A 26,154-nucleotide genomic window follows, 5' to 3' on the forward strand; every position below is an offset into this window, starting at 1 on the left:
GTTGGATTTAGGTTTAAAGTTGACTTTCTGTAGTCTAGAAAACTGTAGAATTGTCTTTTGGTTGTTAACATTTGAATTTAGAGGAACTAATGCAATTACAAAGCATTTTTAATGGTTAAACCAAGATTTTTAGGAAAAAGAAACGTAGTTAAGCTTGATTTTATTTGCGAGTAGCCTTGGTTAAGAAAAGTTATGATGGTTCTGTAAATTTTTTTGCAAGGAAGAGGGAGGTTCATCCAGAAACTTGCTGTTTGTGCTTCCCAACTAGCCGGAAAGGGTAATATCAGCATTTTCCAGAGTTAATCAATGTGGGTGTGTCAATGAATGGAATGTACAAAAACTTTTGGAACCTGTCCAATTGATCGCCTCCGCCAGCGGCCATGTCACACCGGCAATAGCTACAATTTGATCTTCACATATCAAAAGGCTCAGATTGATTTACTGGATCACAACACCCACAGGAACAGGTCCAGTAGTTGGTTATCAATGTTATCAATCACCACAACCCACCGACATTTAATTTGTACACATCAACACAGTGGCAACTCTTTTTATCCATTTATTGATACAACGGCAACAACATCAGGCCTACTCAGCCCCTGGAGAGAGGTTGGTGAGTCGGCCTTCAAACACTGCAGAGTATAAATATAGGCCTTTCTCACAGACAACATGAGGACTAACCAAATAGAATTAAACGACAACAATGTTTGCATTACATTACAATAAGGTTATTTGTGTATTTTCGTGCTGTGGTGAGCCCAAATGTCTGCTGTGAAAAAGGCCAAAATGTGAGTCATGAGGATCTCGACACTGAGTTCAGCACAGACACTTGATTGGAATCATCACTGCATGGCCGCTTGAAAATCAATGATGATGAGCTTTGTATGTGAGCGTATGGTTATGTACATACAAGTGATCGGCCATAATAGTGAAACTTTGTTTTGCATTGCATTTATACAAAGATGACAAATTACAATTTTCAAGTGAGTTGATCCCAGTCCCAGTTTCCAGCATGATCTTTAATGTCAGGACCCACATGACTGCAGAGCCTTCTCCGAGGACACGCCCATGACTGCTGCTCCACGGACGTCTTCCTCAGGCCCCAACATCAGAGCCGCCGCTGGTTTGTTTTCTAGCGACTCATGTCCCGCCCCCTTTTCAGCTAAGTAGAGGAGAGAGGCGTAACAGTGTCAGAGACATGTAATGCATAATGGTGCTTCATAAGCCTAGACACACTGTCTTTTCCTCTAAGACTCCTAATCTGCATGACATAATGGTCAGATAAGAAGAATGAGGTTTGAGCAGGTTATAGTACGTAAGTGTAAGCTGCAGCTAAGATTCCATCAAGTGTACGATAGCTATTTAAACTTGTTTTAGGATTTTTTAGGGCCATTCATTTTCTAGATTTTGCCCTCTTTACAGAAGATACAATCTTTGTAAGTAATCATTGTCTTACCGATAGCACTACATGGTGAAGCATTGGGTTTCTCCTTTTGCTCTCCATCAGCAATGGAGGCCTGGATCTTCCTCACCACGTAGATGCTAGCTAGGATATGAGACAAAAACATGACAACATATTATACAATGTAAGTAAAAGGACCAATGTTACAAAGAGTTATGATGAAGATTTTTTTTTATAGTAAATAGAATATCTTCATGTCACTTTCGGCGACACAAATCTTGAATATGGATTTTGATGATACAGCCGACGATGGGGTCCGTTTTTGCCATTATGTTAACTGTTATTTAGCCATATCAACAATTTATTTACTTATTAATAAAGTTTTTAGCATATATTACATGTTTTAAGATTTTAATGACAAGTATCTAAAGCTTCAACATCAACGTAGTGTCATTACAAGTACACTCAAATGTTATGTATTGGTACAAATAAACGTACAATTGTATTAATCCAGAGAAGTACAAGTATTTTATAACGGTATTTATGTACTTGAGTAAGGTACATTTACTTTTCCCCTCTTCTGACACTCACACACCAGAAATAGAAAGATAGTAAACATCTGTGTTTGTCATTTTGTTTCGCTCGTTGACATGGGCGCAGTCGACTACGGTTTTAAATCACCAAATAAACATGTAAACATAAAACAAACTCACCTTTAATGATCAGTCAGACCATGTTTATCGGTTGTTTCGATCTGTGGCTGAAATGAGTTCGTGTGTCGCTGATAATTCACAGTTCTATGAACGATCCGACACAAACAACAGATCTGTTTTCACACCCACAGCTGAGGTTGTTACAAAAGCACTCGACCAATAGCAGCCAGCCAACATCAACAGAGGCGGGACTTAAGGCTGAGATCTGCACTCTGATTGGCCGAGCCGTTGCAAAATGTAATATGAGCATGCAACAGGGAGAGCAGGAAATGCAGTGATGACCTTTACACTTATTTAAGAAATATTTAAATTGTTTTTTTAAAAGGACGCACCCTTATTTCCCTCTCATCGTGACATCAGCAGAAACCCGTAATACTTTCAAGATGGGTTTATTTTTAAAAGCATAAACAATGGAACTGGCATTTATCAATTTACTTTTTGTAATATACTTAATTATTCCAAGGAAGTTTGGAAAATTTGTGCACTGATTCAAAATCGTTTCCTCCGCTGACGTAAATTTGCCATAAAATTTGTGATATAGTATTTTTACCGTACCCTTTCACGTAGTTAATTATGTTAATTGCCTACAACATATTCATTAATTCGCAGAGTTTAAACCTTTTAAAATGCCGGTTTGTTTACATACTTTAGCTTGAGCGTTTTTTCCATAAACTAAATGCTCAAGAGTCTTTACACAGCCTGGGATAAGTCCTTGATAAACAACACTTTTAAAAAACAGTGTTTTGTGCTGCTCATTATAGAGGAAAAATAAATAGTAAGAATTACAATTTCTTGACATAATCAATAGTAAACACATGAAAAAATGAAGTGACACTTGGAAAGGTTTATTGGTATGTTCTGAAATACAAGCATCGTCATGTTCAGCAACCGGTATACAGACTTGTGTAAGAGTGCACAAAACAAGGTGTGCGGGACCTTTGATTCCATCACATGGTCTTCATCAGCAGATGGAGTTTGGCCAAAAGCACATGTTCAAGTTTAATTTATTTTTGTCAGCTTAGTTGTAAACCTAAATATATTGAAAAAAAATGCATTGAAAATACAAGGTAACTAATGTACTAACTTAACTGACTTAGGATCAGGGTATACATCTTTTTACTCGCTCAAAATTTCCTGCTTGGAGGCTAGTACTTTTTTTTTTAAACCCAGTGCTGCATTAGTAGTACTTGTTTTGTATTCCAACACAACAGCAATTGCACCATTATCCCAGGAACTCTCCTGGAAGAATTAAGTCACATATCAGCACTTTCAGGTAAACTGTGAGGATAGCCTTGAATTAACTTCCCCTCTTGGCCACTGTCCAGAAGAATATCTGTGCAGTTTAATGTGGAATACATTAGGAAAATCTTTAAATATGCTTAGATTTGACTAGGCTTAAGAGCAACTTTTTTGTACAATAAAGCAGCAAATGTGTACTGTCTACACTAAATACTTCTTAAAAAGACAATAATCACACTGATCCATGAATTCATTTATCATCAGGTATTTTATTGCAATTTACAGCGCTTCATTTATTCCGACCAAACCTTAACCTTCAATATGATCAGGTACTTCAGTAAACCCACATGTATTTATCATTTGGAATAGAAGCAGGGTACCTGAAATAAAGACAACACAAATCTTTTCACAATAAGAGTACAGCAGTTTCTCATTTAGTTGCATTTTGTATATTCAATATATACACATAGATTTAATTTAACTTAACAGTTTCACACAGCAAGACAAGCACAACAACTGCACACAGAAACCAGACAAATCTCGTTCTCTCATGACATTACAATAGTTTCTTTTTTACAATAAAAATAACAATTGCAACCACTAGGCGGAAAATTAAACGTTGTTGATGAGGAGATAAAATCATCAGGAATGACGTGACACCGGTGGTGGGTGATATCGAATAATTTTTTGTCAACAATTCTAAGAGACAAACACTGCAATATATCTTTTTTTGTCTGTTATCATGCCAGTGCTGTAAACAAAGAGGTGAGCCAGTAATATGCTCTTTCTCCCATCAAGTGGTCACAGTTCTTTCACTAAACAAGACCTCGCACAAAACACTAACATTCACTACAGGGGAGTACGGGAACAGCAGGAGTGTCGATGGTCACGACTTAATCCATCCTGATCTTCTGGTTGGTCATCCTGTAGATGATGCTGTCATATCCCGGGTCCATGTTCCACAGGTTGTAGGAGATGGCGATGACGGCGAGGGCCAGAATGATCATGAGCCACAGCACGATGTTGAAGATGACAGCGTAGTGGAAGTTGTACTTGTAGGCCAGGTTGTATGGGCTGCCTGGGTTACTCTGCAAAAACATAGACAAAAACAGAGCAGTTGGTTAATTAGTTTCCATTGAAATTATTCTGCACTTAAATCATGGTACGTTCAATTTTAACTATGTACACCCACTTGCCAGTTTATCAGGTAAAACAAAATGAAACTAATTCAACTTTATTACAACAGTGCCATAATGTATCCAACCTTAATTAGGGTTACAAATTGTCTTAAAAATATGTTAATCCAACCTCAGATGTTTCACTTGACAGTGTCACTTTTGCAACAGCGCCATCTGCAGCCACAAATGGTTATTAGTTTGGTTACCTTTCAAATGAAGGGTCATACATGCATTACAACCTTATAGTTCCTCTGTTACCAGCTTTTGTGTTTGCTGATGTCAAATAGGTGGAAATTCAAACAAAGGTCAGACTTATGGGTTTTTCTACCAGAAGTTAAATAGCTGAAGAACAGGCATTCGGTGCAAAGAGTGGGAGTATAAAATGACTGACAGTTATTTTAAGGAGAAATTGTTGCATAACGTTGCTTTAACTCTCTGAATCACTTATAAACCAGCAGCTGATTATAACTAATTGTCTAAACCAGCTTCTCCCTATTATCTACCCCACACCCTTTACTGTTCACCTTCCTACAATCAAAACCCAACAGGATGTGAGTGTTGAGGGGGAGAACGTTTCATAAGATGCTTTAAAAACAATGTCAGAACGGACTCTGCAGGACCCCGCCACCCTCTCACCCCCATTCCCCATATCCCCCTTTTTTTTAATAGAGTGGATGATCAAAGCATTCCCTGGTTCCAGACCTAAGTCATAAAAACAAAGAAGCATGGACTGGAACTGGGTTTATAGGAGATGCAAGGGGTGACAAGACAGCAACACTGTAAATACTGGCCGAGCAGGTTTTCAATTTTGGGTCAGCGTGAGTTTGGTAAATATTTCACAAGCATTTCTGCCTCAGACTTACAATCTGTTTGGATTCCAGGATTGAGCGGGACTTCCTGGTCAAAGGAGTCTCAAAGGTCTTCACCGTCACGACCTCCACTACAGCACTGTTGCCATAGAGACCATACACATCTTCTCCGAACTACAACATAAAGATATACATGTGATTAAAAACAGAACTCAATGACTGGCTTGAGGAGGTTGTGTTATTAAGGCCCGTCACTTCTTAAGATCTCCTCCTCACCTTCTGCAGGACAGAAGCAAGAATGGCAGTAGCATCACGGTACTGGGGAGAGTCTTGACCATAGAGGCGGCTCAGCTCCTCCAGGCCAGACAGTTCCAAAGAGTAGAGGTCAGGGGAGTGGTCCTTAGCCAAATGTCGGTGTCTCTGTAGCTATAACAAGGAGAGAAGAGTCAAACCTGACCGACTAACCTCACTTTCCGGAGAAACCAAAACGTCCTCTGAACAGATCAACTTACAAGAGCTGTGATATCGTGCAGGACTTGGACCTCAGACAGAAAGAGCAGATCAGCCTGAGAAGCAACACAACAGACAGAAGTTAATTCAGTTTTCCCATCGCAGTGTAGAGAAATTCAAGGATATAAGTTCTTATAAATTTGCTATGTGACAGAAACTGTGACTGTTGCATGCTAAAACTGCATAAGAATATAAATTCCGCACCCTATTTTGGAAGTACAGTATGATTTTTCCAGTCAAAAATTTGATTTTGGTTAAGATATAATCTGATTAGGACCATGTGTTTATGATAGAAACTGACCTCTGCATTTCTGCTGAGGGAGTTTAGAGGCAGGGAGGACAGCACAGAGCCGTCCTGGGACAGACGGGCACGAATCTGCTGCAAGGTGACTGGTAGGTCCTCGAACACTGCGTTAGCCTTCCCCAGCATATACAGCCTCTGACAGAGACAAAACAAAAACATGACAAATGAGTACATTAAGCATGCTTTCACAGATGTAGCTTAGTCAGTCTAAGTATATTGCTATTACCTCCTCACTAGGGGCCAGCTGCAACACTACAGGGGTGTCCTCCGCAAACAGAGAGTGGACTGTCTCTGCAACACTATCCAGGGTGAAAGGTACTGGCTGCAAGAGAGAAAATGAACCACTGAAAAAACTGAGCTGTTTCCTTCAACATTTCCTTCAATCAGGTCTGATGTTATTTTTCACTAAAACATATATGTGATGAGCCAAACTCCCAAGTTAGGCCACACTCAGGTCTGACTCACATTCTCCAAGGGGTAAGAGGCAACACTCTGAGGCAGCGCCAAGCTGTCAACGCCTCTCACCACCACCAGTACGTTAGCACGGGGACGCTGGAATAATGGACCAGCCTGGAGGCCTGGCCAGGACAGATCCTGCAACAAAAAAGAATATGCAAGCATAACTGTGAGCTTAAGCTACTTCTGAAAATAAAAAAAATAGTATTCAACATGTGGGGGTTTCTTTTTTTAATTACAACACACCTCCTTAACAGAGAAGCCCATGGTTACAGCCACCAGGTCGGGGATCTTCTCTCCAGACACAGGCCAGTCTCCTTTCTGAAAGGACACAAACTCTGGAGCCTGCAGCACTGTTAAGCTGTCCCCATGTACACCTGTGGGGACAAACGAGAAGTTGGTCACTCCAAGAAAAACCAAGTGGAAAAGAATAAAATCATGTTCCCATTACTCACCAGTAGAAAAACTAATACTTAGACTCCAAATTCACATCTGATTTATTTATACATCTTAGTCTGTTTTAGAGATATATTCCTTTATGCTATGTATAAAGGAATACATAGCATGTTTCCTCTGCTATGTTTCCTCTTTACAATTTTATAAGCTTCACATACATGTTACCTTGGTTCCTGTCAATATTGTTTTGATCTGTATACTGATGGGGGGGTGTGTTGTTTTTATAGCATATGCTTTATGATTTGATTCACTTTTTTTAGCCATATCGTCCAGCTCTATTTCACATGGACCGTACTCCCTTCCTCCGCTGCTGTTTTGCAATAATGGAAAACTGGAGCTCAGACATGAGAGGCCCCGTCTCCTCTGTCAGTGCAGCTCTTGTAATTCATTCGCAGTGAGGTGTTATTTAAAAAAGGTCAAAGCAAACAGCAGCAGCCCGTCTTCACGGGGTCAGAGTAGAGATGAGCCATTAACTCCACAGCGCTGTGGATGGAGGCTGGAACCCGTGACTTGGACCAGCTGATGAGTCTCGAAGAGGAACTACCAGTTTAGAAGAAATCACGTGACAGCACACTCCTCGGACGGTTAGCAACAAGCTACACGGAAGCTAATGAACGTCCCTTTCCATTCGGTTAAATGTCCGCTTAACGAATCTGTTAATAATGCAAAACTCCTCCTCGCTAGCTTATACAGTGTGCTAATGCGCTAAAGGGTGTTAGCAACACGCTAACGTAGCGCTACTTGGATTTAAACCCCATGGTTTGAATCCCATGTTGATTAAACATGTGATGAAGCGACTACGAAGCAATATTATCCCACATTTCATGATTCGTGTCAAAGCTCCGACATCGCATCTCGCGTACGAAACCAGCGGTGAGCTAAAGGGCGAAGCTAACCGTGCTGCATGAAGCTAATGTGCTGTCGTTCAATGGAGGGGAAGAATAAAGAATATAAAGAAAGAAATGATATGAACCGTGACCCGATGTGTCGACGCTCAGTCGCTCACCTGAAGCCAGGAAGCAGAGGGCGAACACGGCGGAGAAAACTGCCTCCATCCTTCTTCCACAGTCTGTCAGCGACATCTTTACCTTCAGATCAGCTGACCTGACGTCACCATGCCGGAAGAAGTGACGCGACTAAACGGACGAACCAGAGAGGGAAAAAAGGATAAGATAATAATAATAATAATATAAATAATAATGGTTTTAAAATAACATAATAATTAATACAGCAACAATAATGACAATAATAATAACAATTAATATAATAATACATATAATCATAACAAGGACGATCATAATAATACATGTAATAATCTTAATTGTAATAATATTATTTGTCATAATCTTAATTGTAATAATATTTTTATATATGTTATTAATATTGTATTATTATTATTTAGAAAAAAAATAGTTGATCATTTTTAGGATAAAGTAGTGTCACCACTTTTGGAGACTAATGCATTGGATGAATAATACAGATGAAAAAACTTTTGTGTATATACATTTTTATTGAGTAGGTATAAGAGTTATCAAAACCAATGTTTCGCCTCAGTGTACCGTCAAGTTTGGTTGATTACACGGCCAAAATACTTGATGTCGATATGGTGCACATCTGAAGTTATGTCCATAACATCTGCTGGTCGGCCGCTCACACCTGCTTATATCTAATGATGGTTGGTAACTTTTTTGAAGAAGACTTTCAATCATACAAGGGATATTCACATTTCAAATTGAAATGAAATGATTTTATTAAAGGTGACTAGCAGGCTTATTAAAGCCTGCTAGGCTTATTAAAGCCTGCTAGTCGCTCCTTCATGCACTGAGCTTTTTTTTTGCAGCAGTAGAAGTAAACAAAGCTGGGAAATTTGATGCTAACAACCACACCACACATCCTCAAACTTTTTAATTATTTACAAACCCTCTGTCTGTCTCTAAACCATGCCACTATGCCAGCGGATGCATTTTTAGGTCAACACCATACTGTGGTGTTGTATTTGCTCATGATGGCACGAACAAAGTCAACAAACAGAGGAAGTTAATCCAGTGGGTCAGGGGTTCATCCTACACTGACATAATGACTGAACATACCTGCAGGTTATGTCACCACAGCCAGAGAAGAATACAAGACTCCAGTACCCACATAGAGATGGTTTGAGATGAACTTGACAGAAAGTCAGATTAAAGCAACAAGTACAACATGTGTGAGAATGACTGCAACAGTGTACAACAGCAGAAAAATTAAAACAAGTCCTACTAACTTATCTAAGCATTAATGTACCAATGAAATTGTGAGTGTTTCCACAAGAAGCCGACGTTTGCCATGACAGTTTTAGGGGGCTACACGCAGAGCTGCCCTCATGCAAATGCATTTTAGTGACAATTAGGAGGGAAAATCCTTGCAGAGGAGAGTAGGGGAGTGATCGTGCAATGTTGAGAAATATATGCACCACTGGCACTTTATGGCATTTCTTTCTGGGTGCATGAACTGGTCTGACTCCTCTCTGCCTGGAGAACATGAAACTCTGACATTGCTTTATAAAGCTCTCCCGGCTCTGCAGTTAAATACATTCAGCATTGATGTTGCGCATTCTTTCGTTTCAACATAAAAATTAGTTTTAAGATTATCTCAGAGCCTTGCTTCAATCTGCTTCCTCTCCAGGGGTTTATTTATGCCCCGAGGGTCAGGATCTCCCATGTCCCTCCTCTAAAGCTCCATTGTGGACCTGCTGACCCCCCTTCCCTGAATCCTGGCTCAGCTCTTGGCAGCCTGCCGCGGATCTCTTTTCACCCTCCCTGCAGACATAGGGGCAGTTGGTAATTTAATTTATGAGTCTATCTGCCTCGTGTGGTTCATATTTAGTTCATTGTTTCTATTTCCATTGCTCGACAACGCTGACTCGCTGCTGCAGAGCTGTTATTTCTTCCTTATGGCCTCTGAAGACCACGTCTGACATGACACATCCATGCGAGCTGGGATGAGGAGCTGATACTCAAAGTAAACTGATGATGTAAAAACAGACCAACGGGAGATTATCCATCCCATATGTATTAATTAGTTTGAATAAACAGTGTTGACAAATAGATACAAAAAAGTTCTTGATAATATACAAATGGAAATAAGAATTAAGCTTTTTGGGTGAATCATTGATCTTCTAGATAACCAGGGTCACCACAGCAGATAACAAATAGTATATCTAAGGTTAAACTGCATTAAAAGTGGTTTGATTTCACAAAACTACAACTATTAAAATAAAGTGAACCTATTTGTTTTAGCACTGCTGGGGGGGGGGGGGGGGCAGCTTTCCCTTTAACCTTTGGTTCTACTTGCTCCGTGCATTGTGTACGTTTCCAATCACCTTCTTGCTGTAGGGTTCTAGATATCAGCACCTGGTCTAATGTTTCATCTGAGAACAGTATCAAGAGATTAAATGTCTTAGAGGATATGGTTGCCAGTGTTGTATTTTTTAGTTAGTCAACAAATCCCATTAAAAAGAATATATATAAAATAAATGCATGCTTTTGTCAACGCTTTCAACTTCTCTATCCATTGTCCACTTGTTCATGGAAGGAAATAAATCTACAAAAAATAGTCAGGAATAAACAGTAGAGAACGGAGCAAAAACATTGATAATGATAACTTATGTGTTCATCATTTCAGCTGATATTTTAGTTTATGTGGTGCATTTCCTCAAATCAAAGTGAACATGGAGCCCACTTTGCCCTGCTAGTTAATCTGTGTCGAAGCAATCAGCTTATTAAATAGTCTTTGGTCAGTCATAATACATGGTTATGTAAGAATTGTGAACTTTAAGTGATAATGGCATTTTTGGTAGGTTGAGAATATTTAGAAACATCCCTCTGAACAAAACCTGCATGCAGCGCTGAAGGCCAATCGTCTAATAACAGCTATGAACACTGGAGGGCGCTACAAGCACACAGCAGAAGTGAGTAGGAGTTGAGTCCTTTGGTCACGACTGCAGCAATAAATCGCTTGATGCCTTCAGTACTAAAATATTCCAAAAGATGGCAATACAGGATTCTGTTGGTGGTCACACCTTGGCGACACGCAGCAGTAGCATATGATAATTTGGCAAAGAATATTCAATTTGACGGAGCAGCCAAAAAAACGTATTAAAATTCAGTGTAAGTCACAATCATTGAAGCAATGACTAACAGAACCCATGATTCATCTTGCAGTTTGTATATTTATTTTAAAGCAACTTCTTTTGTAAAATATAAATACAAATTATGAGATATTTTAATTACAAAATTAAAACAAAAATGAACACACCAAAAATTACTTTACTGCAGTAGCCTCCCTGTTATATACAAGCTCTGTGCCGAAGGGTGAATATCAACATTATCTTAAAACTTTATTATACAAACGATTTTGTAGTTTTGCATGTTAAATTACAGACGGAACAGGAAGCAAAATCTGAGCTTTAAAAAAAAAAAAGAAAAAGATTACAACAGAACAGCCCCTGAGGCTCGAGTGAGCGCTAAAGTCTGAGGAGGGGAAAAAAACAGGACATCATGTGCTTCCTATAAACACAAATACCACATTCAATAGCACAGTCTCAGTACTATCCTGTACAGCTACACACATGGACAATGTGCTGCTCGCCCACACACACGACTACTCTGTTGACGTACAAAATCTTTCAGAGAAGTCGTGTGCAACATCCAAAAGAAAAGAATCTTGCTTTTTAAATATATATGTCTATATATATATATATATATATATATATATATATATATATATATAGACATATATATACATATATCTATATCTATATAGTGATATATATATATATACACATGTATAATTATTCACTTATATATATATATTAATTTATAAAAATAAGACCATTATTAAGTCTACTTAGCCACAAATTTATTGATCCTCAGTTAATGGAGGGAAATATCTGAGCAGCCCGGTCAGCCAGCGGATCAATCCATCTGTACAGTGCACCAGTGCTGGTCCAGAGCAGGGCTGAAGCGCGGGAGCTAAGGGTCAGGCTAAGGCATGTCATCGAAACCCCTGGTTGGTGTTTAAAGCAAACTAAAGTCAGTAAGCATCAAGGTCCTGGTTTTGTGGCACCAGGGGTCAGGATGAGCCCAGCTTGCCAGCCGCCTTGATTTTGTCCTTCAGTCTGTCCCCTGGGTGGTCCCAGCGGTCGTCCAGACACTCCAGCGTGGAGCCCAGCAGGGCGGCGAGCTCTGCGCTGTCCTCCACCAGGTCCAGCAGCTCCTTGCTGTCTGGATGGAAGCTCTCCAGCTCCTCCGGGCAAGAGAAGAGCTGCGACAGTGACGCTTGCTGGTAAAACTCCGCCTCTGCCACCGTCACCACCTCCATGTGTGGGAAGGCTTGTCTGAAACCACGGCCTGACATCCGCAGCCGGCGGAGCACGTCTGACAGTAGCAGCCAGTTTCTTGGCCTGAGAGAGAAAAAACAACCAATGTTTAGGAACGAGGGCCAACGGTGAGGCACAGAAAATAAAACAGATGTGTCAGCTGTTGAGAACAAAACTCACCCTTGGGAGAGGGAAACCTGGATGTTGTAGCACGGCAGCAGAGGTCGGTCAGAGAACTCAAATTCAAACAGCTCCCTTTTGTCATCTTCGTCCTCGTCCTCTGGGCCTGGTGGGTCTGCCAGGATGTCGTAGATGCCGCCTTCTTCGCTAGACTCTGAAACACAAAAAAATACACATGAATCCTTAGTGAGCATCCACATTATCATAGAGGATTCAAGGACAGATAGACATGAATTTCTCAAATTTGGATGGCAATGAAGATGTTTAAAATATAGTTTGGGACATAAATAAAAAAAATCACATGTGATCATGCACTGGTCCGTACTCACCACACACAGCACTGCCATAGAATTCCCAGTAAAGCCCTGGGTCGTCATCTAGGCGGCCCTGAAGTTCAGCAAAATAATCTATGGAGAGAAGCAAAGGAGCGAATTCCTGTTATTCAAGAGCTGGAACCCCAGGGACAGGCAACAGGGCAAATAGGGCAAATACAAATGCCCTTGGGAGATTACCGCAGAGAAATGGATAAGAGCGCGGTGAAATAGAGGAGCAGAGGGAGAGAGGGGAGGGGTGGTGTCAGGAGAGAGAAGAGAAACAAACAGAGCAAATGTTTTGGGGGAGGAGGAGAGGGCTGATGGTCAGGGGCCAGCGGCGGTACCACGGGGGAGGAGAGCGACTGTCTCCGCTGGGTTAGAGCTGGCTCTGTTCAGAGCCGGGCTACGGCCGGCTGCCAGGAATCAAACAAGAACCACACACAGTCGCACAGTGCGCGGACACACACGCACACACAAACCACACAGAGCGAGCGAGCTGGAAACAAACAAGCAGAGGGAGCTGGCTAAGCACACACGGCAAGAGCAAAGTGTGTATTCAGCACACACATGCACGCACGCACACACACACACACAGAGCGAGAGCTGGGCTTTGTGCCAGTGCTGAGGCGTGGGACGTCTGGCGTGTGTTTGGAGGGATTAACGGCCTCCAGATGAGTGGGACCAGGTGGAGGGAGGGCAGAAATCTCTCTCTCTCCCTCTCCCTCATTTTCTCTGGTGCTCGATCTCCCTGTCTCCCCCGCTCTGTCAATCAAGCAGCCATCGATCTAGCCGTCCACGCTCTTTTCAAAATTCGACACCACTTTCCAGCTGTCTACGTATAAATCTCCCTTTTTGCACCCAACCCATTTGCCCTTCTGCCGACCGTCAACTTACACCCGCTTCATTCCCCTCGCTCCACGCTCTTGGCACCCGCGTCTGTCGCTTTTTATTAAAGGCCGAAATGATCCGTTCTTCCTAGTGAGGTGTTCATGCAATATTAAGCAGCTCGTTACAGAGGAAGTGTGCGTCCGTGCGCTTTCATTTCCTCCTCTCATGCGCTGGTTGTGTTGTCTCAGTTTAACTACAAACGCTCAGACGGATCCCTCTAAAAGCACCTCGTCAGACTGTAGCGTGGCAGCCTCACGAAAAGACACACACACACACTCATGCATACAAAAGCAAAGTCTCCAGCCAGAGCGAAGCCCGTCTCTGCACGTACGCTGAGCAAACACAGTTGGCGTTGCTAAGTAACCAGATAGAGGAGCTCCGAGGCAGCAGCACGCACCCTGGCGGGCTGAGACTCCCCGTCTAACAGGTGGTCAAGGGGGAGGATAGGGTGAGGGGGTCCGGAGGAGGAATGGGACGACGGATCCGGATATGTGTGTCGTGGCAGTTGGAGGGCAGAGGATGAGGATTTAAAAGAGAGGGACCGATACCAACAGGGTGCACAAAGGTCAGAGCACAGAGAGAATAGTAAACAGTGAATGAGTCAAGAGTTGGAGCATTAAGGAACAATTTAGCCTTGTTCCACCTCAACATACAGACCTGATGTCCCAAAAATGGTGGTCTGCTTATTAGAAAATGTCTTTATTATAAGTTCCATCTTGGTGGAAATTTGGCCTATGTTGCATTCTATAGATTTTCAATTAAACTTGGTGCAAATTTTTGTTTTCACTCCATTTACTTGTCAGTGAGTACTTGGATGCAAATTATATTTAATTTTCATTATTTCTGATCGACACCGCTTGCAAGGAAATCCCCGCGACAAGTAAGAGTCCTCTAATCCCCTTGTCTTCACCTCTTTTGTTGCAGGAAGTCACAGACAGTCTAATTCACTTTTCTTTCTTTACCCTATTGTCTTTGAGAACGTCCACAGGGAGACTCGTGACCGCTGCATTTCTAAATTCCTGGCTAAACCGTGCGCATGACTGGACTGAGAAGCCAGCTGGGATCTTACCAGTGAGGAAGCGCTCCATGCTGTCGCTGTGGGTCATCTTGAGGAGGCCACGGCCGGAGTATGTGGCCAGAGTCGGGTCAGCGCCATAGGACAGCAGGACCCGCACTACGTCCAGGTGGTCGTTCTCCACGGCGTCGTGAATCGGTCTGGACAGACACAAATGAAAATTGATTTGAATAACAAAAGGACTATTTACAGAGCAGACAATACAGTATTTACAAAATATAGTATATTCTGTGAGGAGCATTTAAAATATATCACTGACATATTGAGGTCATATTTTTATTGGCAGCATGTGTATTTCAGCGAGACCAATTTTCAGATTTTTAAGGGTTGAAATTCGACTTAGCAATGATCTCAGCTGGGTTCTGTGAACCAGTGTCGCAAATCTGCAAAACAATACACCTTTTACACCTGCGCACAGCCTTTATGAACAGACCCCCTACTGTAAATTCTAATACAACGCAATGAAAGCCGTTGGCCTTTTTCCATTTAAAACAGCAGCTAATCTGTCGAATCCCTGCCAGGGACATATTAAAAAACACACAAGGACATTTCTCATGAGCTAACTTGAAGTAATTCTTTTCATGTGTGCACCCAAATGATTGCTGTGCTCTGTAGCCGTTCTATTGAAGCAGTCCTACAGTTCTACTGTGGCAGGCTTTAAAAAAAAGCTAGATCTGGGTGACGGGAAGAAGCTTGGTCAGCTTTTTTAAACTCTACGATTGTCATGTCTTAAGGAAGGTGCAGAGCATAGTGGATTGTAGTATAACGTAAAGACGTAGTTAAGCACGTCTAGTTTCCATGATTGTCTGTGTAAATGAATGTGTGTGTTTATTTACCTGGTGCCATCCTGTGCACTACAGTTGATGTCGGCCCCGTAATCCAGCAGGTGCTGCACTATGTTGAGCCAGCCACGGGCGCACGCCTCATGGAGAGCACAGTACCCGGCGTAGTCTCTGTGATTCACCTCACATACTCTGTTCTCCAGACAGTACAGCACCACCTCCTGAAGAGAGCCAACACAGAAGGAGAGTACGGTTCAGTGTGTGAGATTATGTCTTGTGTTTGTGTGAGTGTGTGCGTGTGTTTGTGTGTGTGAGTGTGTTGACAACAAAAGCAAAACAAGACCAAGCGCACAAGTCAGAAGAAGCAGACGCACACACAATCAGTCCTTTCCTTTACAGTTCCTTTGGGAGAGAAATTAGGGAAACGAGGAACTGACTGTTTTCCCGTGCCAGACAAACGCGCACACACACACAAATGCTCTATAACACTAAAGCTGGCACCAAAAACACTTTGAAGAAACTAAATGTGACTCAACTGCACTCAGCCTGCCAGATTCCGCTCACTAGCGCACGCATGAGTGTGTGTGAATGTTTGTGTCAGTGTGCTACGGTTGGGCCTGGTTGCCGCTGTGGCAGCCAGTTGCGATAGTTGGGCTCGGAACAAAGCGGAATGGAAGCGGAACAAAGAGATTTGACAGAGGCGCTCAAGAGCTGGAAGCGTTTTCTCTGGTCTCGGGCTGTGACAGTTGGGCATCCAGCACTAAGTAGTCAGACAGGTTTTTATTGGACCGGAGCAGCGTCTGCCGCTATTAAACAGAGGAGTCAGAGATAGAGCGCAGTGCCGTGGTGAGCTGATAAGAGGCCCCCCCCCACGAATCAGTGCGTTTCAGCATTGTGGGCATGTGTGTGTCTGTTTGAATTTGCAACTCTGGAAAATGTGGGTCCGGATGTTTTCCTTTGACAAAGAACGCAGCAGGAGATTGCTCAGGTCAGACGCGTTCACAACAACAGGATAATGTTCGGAACATTCAGGCGAGGGCTGGCGTCAGGGCAGAGCAGGCAGGAGGCGGAGGATGATGTTTAAATTCCACTGCGGAAAATGTGTGTCTACAGGACATCAACACCAATCGCTCAAATCTCGTCTTTGCAAGTTCACATCGTTGCGGGCATCTTGTCTGTGTAGGACACCTCTTTTCCATCCTGAGCTTATTGTTGGTTTTGTGTCCGCTGTGTGTCAATAACGTCATCAACAAGATCGATCGCTCGTTGTGTATTTCCCAGACGTTTTCGGCTGTATTCTCATGTGGCCTCGCTTGAACATTTTCCAGACCTATTACTAGGGGGATGGCATGAAATGTTCTGGAAAATGTCCAGAGTAACTGACTTGCACATTTGCATTCTCACATGCGGCCCCAGAAAATTTCAGGAAAATGTTCAGAATTCAGTGCATGTCTGAAAGCAGCTGTACTGTGGGACTGGTTAGAAGTATTTCAAGATTTTTTGAAGAAAAATGAACAGAAAACTGCTAATTTTATACATATTTTAACATAAATATGTATGCAGCACTCATACATGCAGACACACTCCTCTGTCCTGCTAACAGTTCTGTGCCAAGGGGAGGAGAGCTTCTCATCTGAACCTGGGGAACGACTGCAAACTTCCATTTCTATGCTAATTCTAGCTCGCCGTCGAGTCCAAGTGTTTATCTCTCTCTCTCTCTCTCTCTTTCAGCGCAGGGCGTATGGAGGGAGGAAGCGGGAAGGAAAGGCAGGCAATTGAGAGAAAGACAGACTGACAGAAGGATGTGTGGAGAAGGGTGGAGGAGCGGGAGAAGCGTGAGGCACCACCCCAGCAGATGACAGATAAATGAATCTGTGGATGAAATCTGCCGGGGCCGTCCTCTGGGCCGAAGCTGATAATAACAAGAGATGAAAGGGTGGTGGGGGGTGTGGATGGTCGTGGAGGTCGAAAGAGTGCGTGTGTGGTGGTGGTTTGGGAGGGAGGGGGGGGGGGGGGGGGTGAAGGGGGTGTAGCGAATGGAGTCATACAGGGGACGATCGGAGCCAATGTGGAGGGAGAGAGAATGAAGAGGTGGATGGGCAGGATACAGGGAAAGAGCAAGTGTGAGCAAGACAAAGTGCAAGGGAAAAAAAGAAGACAACGACAGGGTGTGGAGGGGGGGGGGGGGGGATGCTCCAACTGGTTTTCACCCGCTGCCAACACTCTGTTTGACTGCTGGAGAGAGATTCAGGAGCGCTGTGCTGAAGCTCCCCTCTGGGGGATTCCACTGTGTGTGTGTGTGTGTGTGTGTGAGTGTGTGAGCAAGTGTTAGAGAGACTGACGGGTAGAGCGTGATGATATGCAGCTTGTCTAAGTGTGCATGTAAGTGTGTGTATGTGCATGCATGGGTGTGTGTGCACGTATGTGTGTGTATGTGCACGTATGTGTCTGTATTTTTGTGTGGCGCTGACGAGTTTGTGTGGAGGAGGCGTAGCGCTAAAACCTCCGGAGCCGTGTTTAATATCGCTGGGAGAGAGCGAGGAGCTTAGCACGAGAGCCCCGGCTTCCCGCCAGACACACACACACACACACACTCCTCCGCAGTAAAATAAGACACCGCTACCCCTCCTCTCCTGCTTGCTCTTTCCCTCCGTCTTCTAATCTCCCTCTCTAGAATGCTTCCCTGCGCTCGCCTGCAATCAATGCATCACTCAGACATTTAACCCCTTGCAGCACTGACTTGTATGCTCCTCACATACAACAGATACGTGTGTGTGTGTGTGTGTGTGTGTGTGTGTGTGTGTGTGTGTGTGTGTGTGTGTGTGTGTGTGCGTGCGCGTCTTTCCCTGTAAGATTTAGAGCCAATATTCTGCACAGTAAAGTTGGTGCGTGCCCATACAAGTGAAACGTGTATATGGTTGTGTGTGTGTGCGTGTGTGTGCCAGCCCCTTGTTAAATGACTGGTGTAAAACAGGAAGCTATGAGAATCAAATCCCTGATGGCGGCAGATAAAGTCGCATCCTATCAGCTGACAGAAGAATTAAGACGGAAGAAGAAACAAAAAACTGTTTTGTTGTAAGTAGAATGGAAACGTTGCCAGTCAGAGCTAATAAGCTGCTCCGGCATATTGATGTTCATGAGCTCCAAACTAAATTACAACATTTAATTAGGAGGGTGAAACAGCCGCCGACTGTTCCGGTGTTCGGAAATTCATTCAGGTACAAGTTGTTGACAGCTTGGTGACATAGCTGCAACGCGCAGGTCTGGTTGGCTAAGAGGTTTAGTGAGCTAATGGAGGCCAAACACATTCCTAGCTTTGCCGTTGGCGGGCTAATCTCTAATGCAAACAAACTTAGGTTGCTAGCTGTGGTTGGAAAGCTAATTGCGTATGTAAAATAAATTAAGGTAGTGAGCTCTGTAGTTGGCTGAGCTTATTGCTAATGTAATACAAACTAAGAAGCTTACCAGGACATTATGCAGCCTAAATCGCTAACAAAACTCAATGCCTTGCCACCAGTTTGCCAACTACCATTTAAAAAGCTAGCTAGCTTGGAGGCAATCGGACGTTAATTCAAGTACTGTATGTTAGCATTATGCACTAAGTTCCAAACATAGACTCAAGATTGGATAGCATGACAGCTCCATAAAAGTGAAGCCAAATCGTCTTGATCGCCCCCTGGTGGCAGTAAAGATCATAAACCCTGCCAATGGTGAATGTGACATGGACCAAACCAATAATTTCTCTTTAAATATGTTTTCTGTCTTTTTAGATAGTTCTAAACACACTCTTTGTTCTAGTGTGGATTTTTCAGGCAAGACTGGTTTTAATTAGTTAGTTTGATGCGATAAAAACATCACGATTGACACTTGAGACTGACTGGCGAAAGGTCATGCCACCGTATTGATGGGACCATGCTACCACTGCTCCATCCCCCGATGGCGCTGCCTGTATTGGGGATATTTCGGCTTCAGTTTTGTGCAGTGGGAGGAGGTGGAGACACGTCATCCATCTTTATAAACAGTCGCATTTCTATTGTGGAGCTGTTAAACTTTGACTCAGCAGAGCACAGTGTGTATGTAATGTGATGGGTTGATGCCAATATGATAGCTTCCTCTTCTCGGGACTCTTCTGGTCTGTGGTTCCCTCAAAGGTTGGCACTGTCAACACTCGTAGCTCTTGGTCAAAGGTGCAAATTTGCAAGTCAGAGTTCCGAAGTTGAATTTTAAAAAGGTCAGACTGGATTTACTTTACCTCAACGAGCAAATCCACTGATCGCTGCAATTGAAGGCCAAAGTTTTATATCATGGATGCTTGCCCAGCCGGGCTCTTAAAATGCATTCCAGTTCCTCTCTTTGTTTGGATCACACAGGGATGAGAGAAGTCAAATCAAAAGGGATCCGTTGGAGGAGAATAAATGACAGATTGCACCTTTATCGGCGCTTTCAATGGGCAGAGCTGAGGTAATCAGCATGCGAGTTCGGTGTGTGTGTACGTGGCTCTGTCTCTCAGGCCCTCATATCTCTCTGCCTGCGTGTGATAAGCCCAGAGCTTGCGGCGCTAAAACACCAGTGTGAGACAAGCGCTCTATGCATCTACAGGCTTGTATGCAAGTGTGTGTGTGTGTGTGTGTGTGTGTGTGAGGCGGCATGCATCAATTGGTGTGTGTCTATGCGCTTGCCTTGTGTGTGTGTACGTGTGTGTGCGAGCGCGTGTGTGCATGTGTGTGCGAGCGCGTGTGTGGGAGCCCCACGGGTCTGCCCCAGGCTTATCACACACAGGCAGCGAGAGACAAGCTTCCTGAGAGAGAGAGAGAGAGAGAGAGAGAGAGAGAGAGAAAGCGAGAGAGAGAGAGAGAGAGAGAAAGAAAGGGAGGGAGAGGGATGGAGGGAGGGGTAGGCGGGGGTGTTGTTTGCGCAGCGGTCAGCGCCTTGTTTGTGTAGTCTCAGGTTTTCTCCTCCCTCCTCCCTCTCCACACGCGGAGCGCAGGAAGGGAAAAATGCGAAAGGGGGAATGAAAAAAAGGAGAGGGAGAGAAAAAAACGTTCGAGAGAGACGCATAAATCAGAGAGACGAGCCAGCTTCTCTCCAGCACGGCTGACTGAACCCTGCTGCTGCGCTGCACTCTGTGTGTGTGCGTGTGTGTCTGTGCGTATGTGTGTGTGCGCGTGCACGAGGGGGGAAAAACAGCCGCCGCCACTGCTAACCACAGTCACCACGGCACATTAGAGGGCCATTAGAATGCGATTATACTCCCAGTGCTTACCTCTCATTCACACTCTTGCTCTCTCCTACTCTGACTCCCACACATTATCACGGACACACACACACACCTCATCATCATCATAAATATGTACAACAAACACACACAACTATAAAGCTACCGGTTAATGAGCAACAAAAGATACCCACACCTATTTACAGTTCTGTGACGATACCTCTGCTGGTGATAAAAATCATCACGTGCACACACACACACACACACACAGAGAGTGTCAAAAGGTGTGTGAGAGACAGAGTGGACACACCACCCAATCTGCAGCTGAAGTGACATAAAAAAAACAGCTTTGATCGATAAATCAATTTGTAAAATCTGTCCACAAGGGAGGAGAAACGAACAGAAACAAGGGATGAGGGAGAACGAGACAGTGGGCCATCCAAATTTAATGAAAAGCTTTCGGGGCAATGGGAGTTTAGCGTTTCCCTAAATATACACAAGTCTCGTTTTTTTTCCTTGAGAATGAGAGGATCTGGCTTTAGAGCGAATGAGCGGCAGCTACACAAAAGACAGAATGAAAAAAACTCCCGATGCTAGAGAGAGGCAGCGAGCGTCAGTCTGCGTATAATGATCCCACCGATCCCTCATGCTGTCTGCGCACGCATGTGCATGTGTGTGCGCCTGCATGTGTGAGTGTGTGTGTCACACTTCGCCTCACGGAAAATTAATGAGATGTGAGAGTGAAGCGGAGGCAAGAGGGGAGGTGAGGAGGAGAGTGTGTGTGCGTGCGTCTGTGTGTGTGCGAGTGTGCTCGTGGGGAGGAGGAGGGGTGCCAACGACAATCTGAGTCACAAAGAGAGGAAGAGAAAGAGAGTGCTGAGAGGAAAGAGGGGGGGGGGGGAGGGAGCGGAAACCTGAGAGAGAGAAAGAGAGCCTAGCGAGCAAGAGGAGCGAAAAAGATGGAGTATGGTGAGAGGAAAGCGTGAGTAAGGGTGAAATGGAAGGAAATGCCACAAAAAGCAAAGAAAGAGGAAGAATAGGGACAGATGCAAGAGAGGAATCAGATAGAGAGAAAAAGTCAAGCTACGTCTGCCAGAGTCAGAGAGAGGAACAAAGTCGCGGAGAAAATTAGCTCAATTTGAGAAAATAAAGAGCGACGATTTGGAAGAGACAAAGTGTTAAGAGTGTAAAATGTGAGAAAAGAAAACGATAAAGGAGGGAGGATGACTCCCGGTGAAGCCTATTACCTCGTAGCCGAGCCGAGCTGCTCTCTGGAGCAGAGTCTCCCCGGCGTTTTTGTTCACAATCAGCCGACGAGCCTCTGGCGGGATTGGACGCACTGCGGGGGGCTCAGCAGGGGGCGTCCGGTGCAACCCCTGTGCCGCCTCTGGTGGGACACTGGCCGCTCTGCCGGTCACCTGGGGCTGCAGGGAGGGCGGGCAGAGCGCAGCGGGGGAGCAGGGCTTGACTGGAGAGCAGGGATAATGATTAGGGGAGGCGGCTCTCTTCCTCGGAGCGCAGCGCTGCTCACTCAGCTGAGGAGAGAGACAGAGAGAAAGAGAGAGAGGGGGGAGAGTTACAGTCTGTGCAACGTAGCAGACAGGACACACACTTCTGACCCCCCCAAAAAAGAATGGGGTGGAAAATACAGGACTGGCTTGAGTTTAATTATGACAAAACCCATCCAAAATTAATCAATATATTTCAAACATCACAAATGTTTTTTCCCCCTCATCACTTTTTGACACCACCTTTTTTGTATACTATTAATACATCTTGAAATACCGTATAGATGAATTTCCAGTGTTTACGTATGATTGTGTTAAGAAGACGCACATTGCATCACACACACACACACACACACACACACACACACACGCAGCTTTCACACCATCTCTTCACGCTCCAAACACTGGAGGCTGGCACGCCACTTTTCTTTAACCGCTAAACCAACAGAGTCCTCGGAGCGCAGAGAGGGAGTTGCCTGACTCAGTGTGTGCGTGTGTGAAGTGCGTGTGCGTATGTGTGTGTGAAGTGCGTGCCCTCTCAGTGGAATTCCATGTTGAAGCAGCTGTCAGGCTGAGGAGAAGCAGGGCAGGGGAGCAGCGCAGGCGGAAAACAACTAGCCTTCTTTTTTCATTTTTTCCCCGTGCTCATATTTTCCCCTTCTTTTGAACTCATGGGCTTCATACACTCGACCGTGGCTGCCACATTCCTCACTGTGTGTGTGTGTGTGTGTGTGTGTGTGTGTGTGTGTGTGTATGTGTGCACCCGATCAGCACTAAGTGTTATGTATAATTGCACCAGGGTTTGTTGTTATGTCAGGAATGCTCACAAACTCGCAGACACTCACAGACCTGGCACGCACCTACATAAAAAACAGCAGCGATGACACACGTTCGACAATTAAGGCCAGAGACAAACACACATGCATGCAGGCGCTCCGCAGGGAGTCGCTAAGGGTGGGAGGAGGTCAAAGCTCCAGCAGCCCTCTAAACATTGTAAACATACTTCCTTCCCCTCTCTCTCTCTCCCTCTCTCCCTCCCTCCCTCCCTCCCTCTCTCAGCTGCATAATCAGAGGCGCCGACAGGCATACTGAAACACACGGCTGCAAACATCAAGACGCCAGTATCGTGGCCAGACGACCTATCAGCACTCACCTTGTCCTCTTCAGCTGCTCCCAGATCGGCGACACACTGCTGGCCCGGGCTGATGGGAGTGGCGTCTTTCCTCTTCTCCCGCTCCCTCTGGCTGGTGTGTTTGGTTTTGCAGGGCCGCTTGCCCTTGGGTTTGTCCGTGTCACTATGGCGACGAGGCTTGAGGGGAGGGGTGCCTCCCACGGACAGCTCTGGGGCCGGGGAAGGGGGGCCCCTCCTGGGCTCCTTGAGGCCACGGTCACCTGAGAAGGGTTCCGGCGGGTACGCTCTGTCCTTCAGCTGGCTGTGGGGAAGGGGAGGAGCAGAGACTCCTGGAGAAGGAGGAGAGGAACAAGAGGAGAGGCAGAGTGAGCGGCTGATAGTGTGCGAGCTCAGTGGAAGGGGAGGATGGGAAGGTATTACAAGGCCATCTCTCACCCTCTGTTGGTTTATTAATGAGCACACAGAGCTGTCTGGGAGCGCAGCAGGCCTGCTCGCTCCGGCGAAAAAAGAAAAAAAACGCACACACTTGCACATGCACAACACAGGCTCACATACACACCCCTGTAGTTCTCATTCATTGCAGCAAGGACACTGCTATGGGTAATCTCCTTAAACAAATGTGGCACTGTCGGGTTTCAGCCTCACGGTACAGATTCATATGAAAAATAAAAACGTGCCCTTGATACCACAAAGTCAAAATGCTATTTAATAGCTTAATGGAAATACATTTTCTCTTGAGAACTGTGCATTTATAATGACACAGGAATGTGGCCTATGCCTGATTTGTGCTACGATGCAACTCCAGAGTAAACAGTCCATTTAATCAGACATAGGCTGGAAACGCAAGAAGAAGAAAGTGAAGTTTTACATCCTGCTGACGCTTATATACAGCAAACACTTTTAAATGCATCTTCTGTTGCAGAAGAAGCCATAAAGAAAGCACGATGCTTCACAACGATGAATGTGCTTTGCCATCTGATTTGTGGGATCGTGACAAAAATGAAGGAAAAGAGAAAGACTGCAGCCCTGACAGACGCAGTACGAAATAACCACATTCATTCTAACAACATGGCTGTTGCCAGGGTGATGTTATCTAAAAAGGAATAAAAAAAACTAAAAAAACTACAGCCAATCAAGGCCTGCAAAGCCTGTGGTTTCTGCAGGGAACATAAAAACTAAAATCTCCCCTGCTTTATTCACTTCCTTTAATCTCTCTCCTGCTCCTTTATTCTCTCCTCCTCGTCTCGTCTGTGCCTCCCTTTGCCTTAGTTTGGGCACATGAATAAGGAAAAGCCCTGTTTTAATAAGTCGGCCCCCGCCCCCACCGCACACACATATTACCCGTCCTCCGTTTCCCTGTGACTGGTCTTCAAGAGAGAGAGAAAAAAAAATCATTGATCACACATTAGTCACACTACACCTGCCCACGCAATTCTCCACCAGCCACTTCCCTCGCTCTTTCATCGTGCTCACAGAGCCCACAGTGGACCGGCTAAACAAAAAGCCTAAAAACCACAATGAGGAGTGGGGGTCGGTGGGGATGACGCTACTCTGGTCCCGCTTCTGATTTCTCAGCCTTTTCCCTGGCAGGAGGAAGTATCCCCTGCCTCATTTCCTATTGCCCCCCTTCCTCCCCAAAGGCTCCCAGGAAATCCCCTAAAGACGCAACGCTCAACAAGAAAGTGAAACGTGAGCCAAAGATAGATTTCCGTTACCCCGGCTGAACTCGAGAGATAGAAAAGTGGTTTGCACGGCTGTCGGCTCATTCTTACCATTAAGCTGCTTCTCGCATCCCCATTTCCTGTTGATCTCAGCTCTCTGCGCCGCAGCTCTCTCCTCCGACTCGCCGGCCCTGAGCTTGCGCTCCCGCGGGCTCTGCGCCTGGGCTACTAATCGGGGCTGGGGCCACAGCCTTTCCTGTTTGATTTCAGGTGAAGCTGCTCCTGTGGCTGGCTTGCTGAGCCGCAGTCCCTTCAACTCAATGCAGACCTTGAGCTTCCGCACCTCGTCGTCCTCCTCCTCCTCATCGGGACTGGCCTGATCACGCTCACCTAAAAAACCACATAAAACAGAGTTGGTGTTGTTTGCCATTACATTGCCTAAAGGAGCTTTGTCCTGTGAAAATCTTGAAATTCAAGACTTAAGGTTTTCTGTTAAAAAAATTATACACCATTATATGATAAATTTAATTAAAACCAACTGGATTAACTAAAGAATACATGTGATGCATCGTAAAAAGGTTTCCACTGTTTCAAAAAATACTTTTGTCACCTTCTGCAACACAGGACTAGTGTATGTACATGTGGCAAAGTGCAGCCGACTGAGCACAAAGAACAAAGGCCATTAATCACCACATTATGGCTTGTAAAACCCCTTCTAAGCCTTACATTTAACACACACACAAACACACGCACGTACTCAAGCACGGGAAGCAGCGAGCGGGATGTGAAGCAGATTCAGGAGTTAAAGGGGAGAGAAGTCAAAAAACGGGCAGAGAAACAAAGCAATAAAGACCAGAGAGGCAGAGGGAGAGTTCTCCCCCCTGAAATTCACGGGGGACGGGTATTTGACTCGTCTGCCAGTGCCAGGGAGAGCAAGCGCAATACTGCGTGCCAGAAAAAAGGGAAAAAAAAGGAA

General features: G+C 44.6%; 2 protein-coding genes and 1 long non-coding RNA gene across 5 annotated transcripts in view; all 3 read right to left on the minus strand.

The window, feature by feature from the left end:
* Window positions 1-546: 546 nt before the first annotated feature.
* LOC133967623 (uncharacterized) lies at window positions 547-2,268 on the minus strand. The gene is made up of 3 exons (XR_009924050.1): window positions 2,116-2,268; window positions 1,457-1,546; window positions 547-1,162 (listed from the first exon to the last, which is right to left on the minus strand). It is a non-coding gene; the product is annotated as an uncharacterized LOC133967623 (long non-coding RNA).
* A 1,335-nt stretch (window positions 2,269-3,603) lies between these two features.
* On the minus strand, window positions 3,604-8,203 carry atp6ap2 (ATPase H+ transporting accessory protein 2). The gene is made up of 9 exons (XM_062401935.1): window positions 8,074-8,203; window positions 6,858-6,988; window positions 6,621-6,749; window positions 6,382-6,477; window positions 6,153-6,290; window positions 5,854-5,907; window positions 5,618-5,767; window positions 5,396-5,515; window positions 3,604-4,442 (listed from the first exon to the last, which is right to left on the minus strand). Exons 1-9 carry the CDS (start codon window positions 8,147-8,149, stop codon window positions 4,248-4,250), a joined length of 1,089 nt encoding a protein of 362 aa, XP_062257919.1. The 5' UTR covers window positions 8,150-8,203; the 3' UTR covers window positions 3,604-4,247.
* A 3,051-nt stretch (window positions 8,204-11,254) lies between these two features.
* Window positions 11,255-26,154, minus strand: part of bcor (BCL6 corepressor) — a 32,530-nt gene continuing 17,630 nt past the window's right edge. For all 3 annotated transcript variants that reach the window (XM_062401933.1, XM_062401934.1, XM_062401932.1), the window contains 8 exons: window positions 25,290-25,568; window positions 23,539-23,846; window positions 22,125-22,412; window positions 15,717-15,883; window positions 14,875-15,020; window positions 12,933-13,010; window positions 12,604-12,757; window positions 11,255-12,507 (listed from right to left, as the gene is read on the minus strand). In XM_062401933.1, coding sequence (XP_062257917.1) covers window positions 12,177-12,507; window positions 12,604-12,757; window positions 12,933-13,010; window positions 14,875-15,020; window positions 15,717-15,883; window positions 22,125-22,412; window positions 23,539-23,846; window positions 25,290-25,568 — 1,751 coding nt within the window. In that variant the 3' untranslated portion in view covers window positions 11,255-12,176. The remainder of the gene's footprint in view (window positions 12,508-12,603; window positions 12,758-12,932; window positions 13,011-14,874; window positions 15,021-15,716; window positions 15,884-22,124; window positions 22,413-23,538; window positions 23,847-25,289; window positions 25,569-26,154) is intronic.

Source organism: Platichthys flesus, chromosome 13 (assembly GCF_949316205.1).
Source record: "Platichthys flesus chromosome 13, fPlaFle2.1, whole genome shotgun sequence".
NCBI lineage: Eukaryota > Metazoa > Chordata > Actinopteri > Pleuronectiformes > Pleuronectidae > Platichthys > Platichthys flesus.

Bases quoted from the DNA above. Each gene is read 5' to 3' on its own strand.
- atp6ap2 (XM_062401935.1), bottom strand. From the start codon at position 8,149: ATGTCGCTGACAGACTGTGGAAGAAGGATGGAGGCAGTTTTCTCCGCC. The intron at 6,478-6,620 runs GTGAGTCAGACC...TCTCTCTTGCAG, and splicing joins CCTCTTACCCCTTGGAGAAT to CCAGTACCTTTCACCCTGGA. The intron at 5,516-5,617 runs GTGAGGAGGAGA...TTTATGTTGTAG, and splicing joins TTGCTTCTGTCCTGCAGAAG to TTCGGAGAAGATGTGTATGG.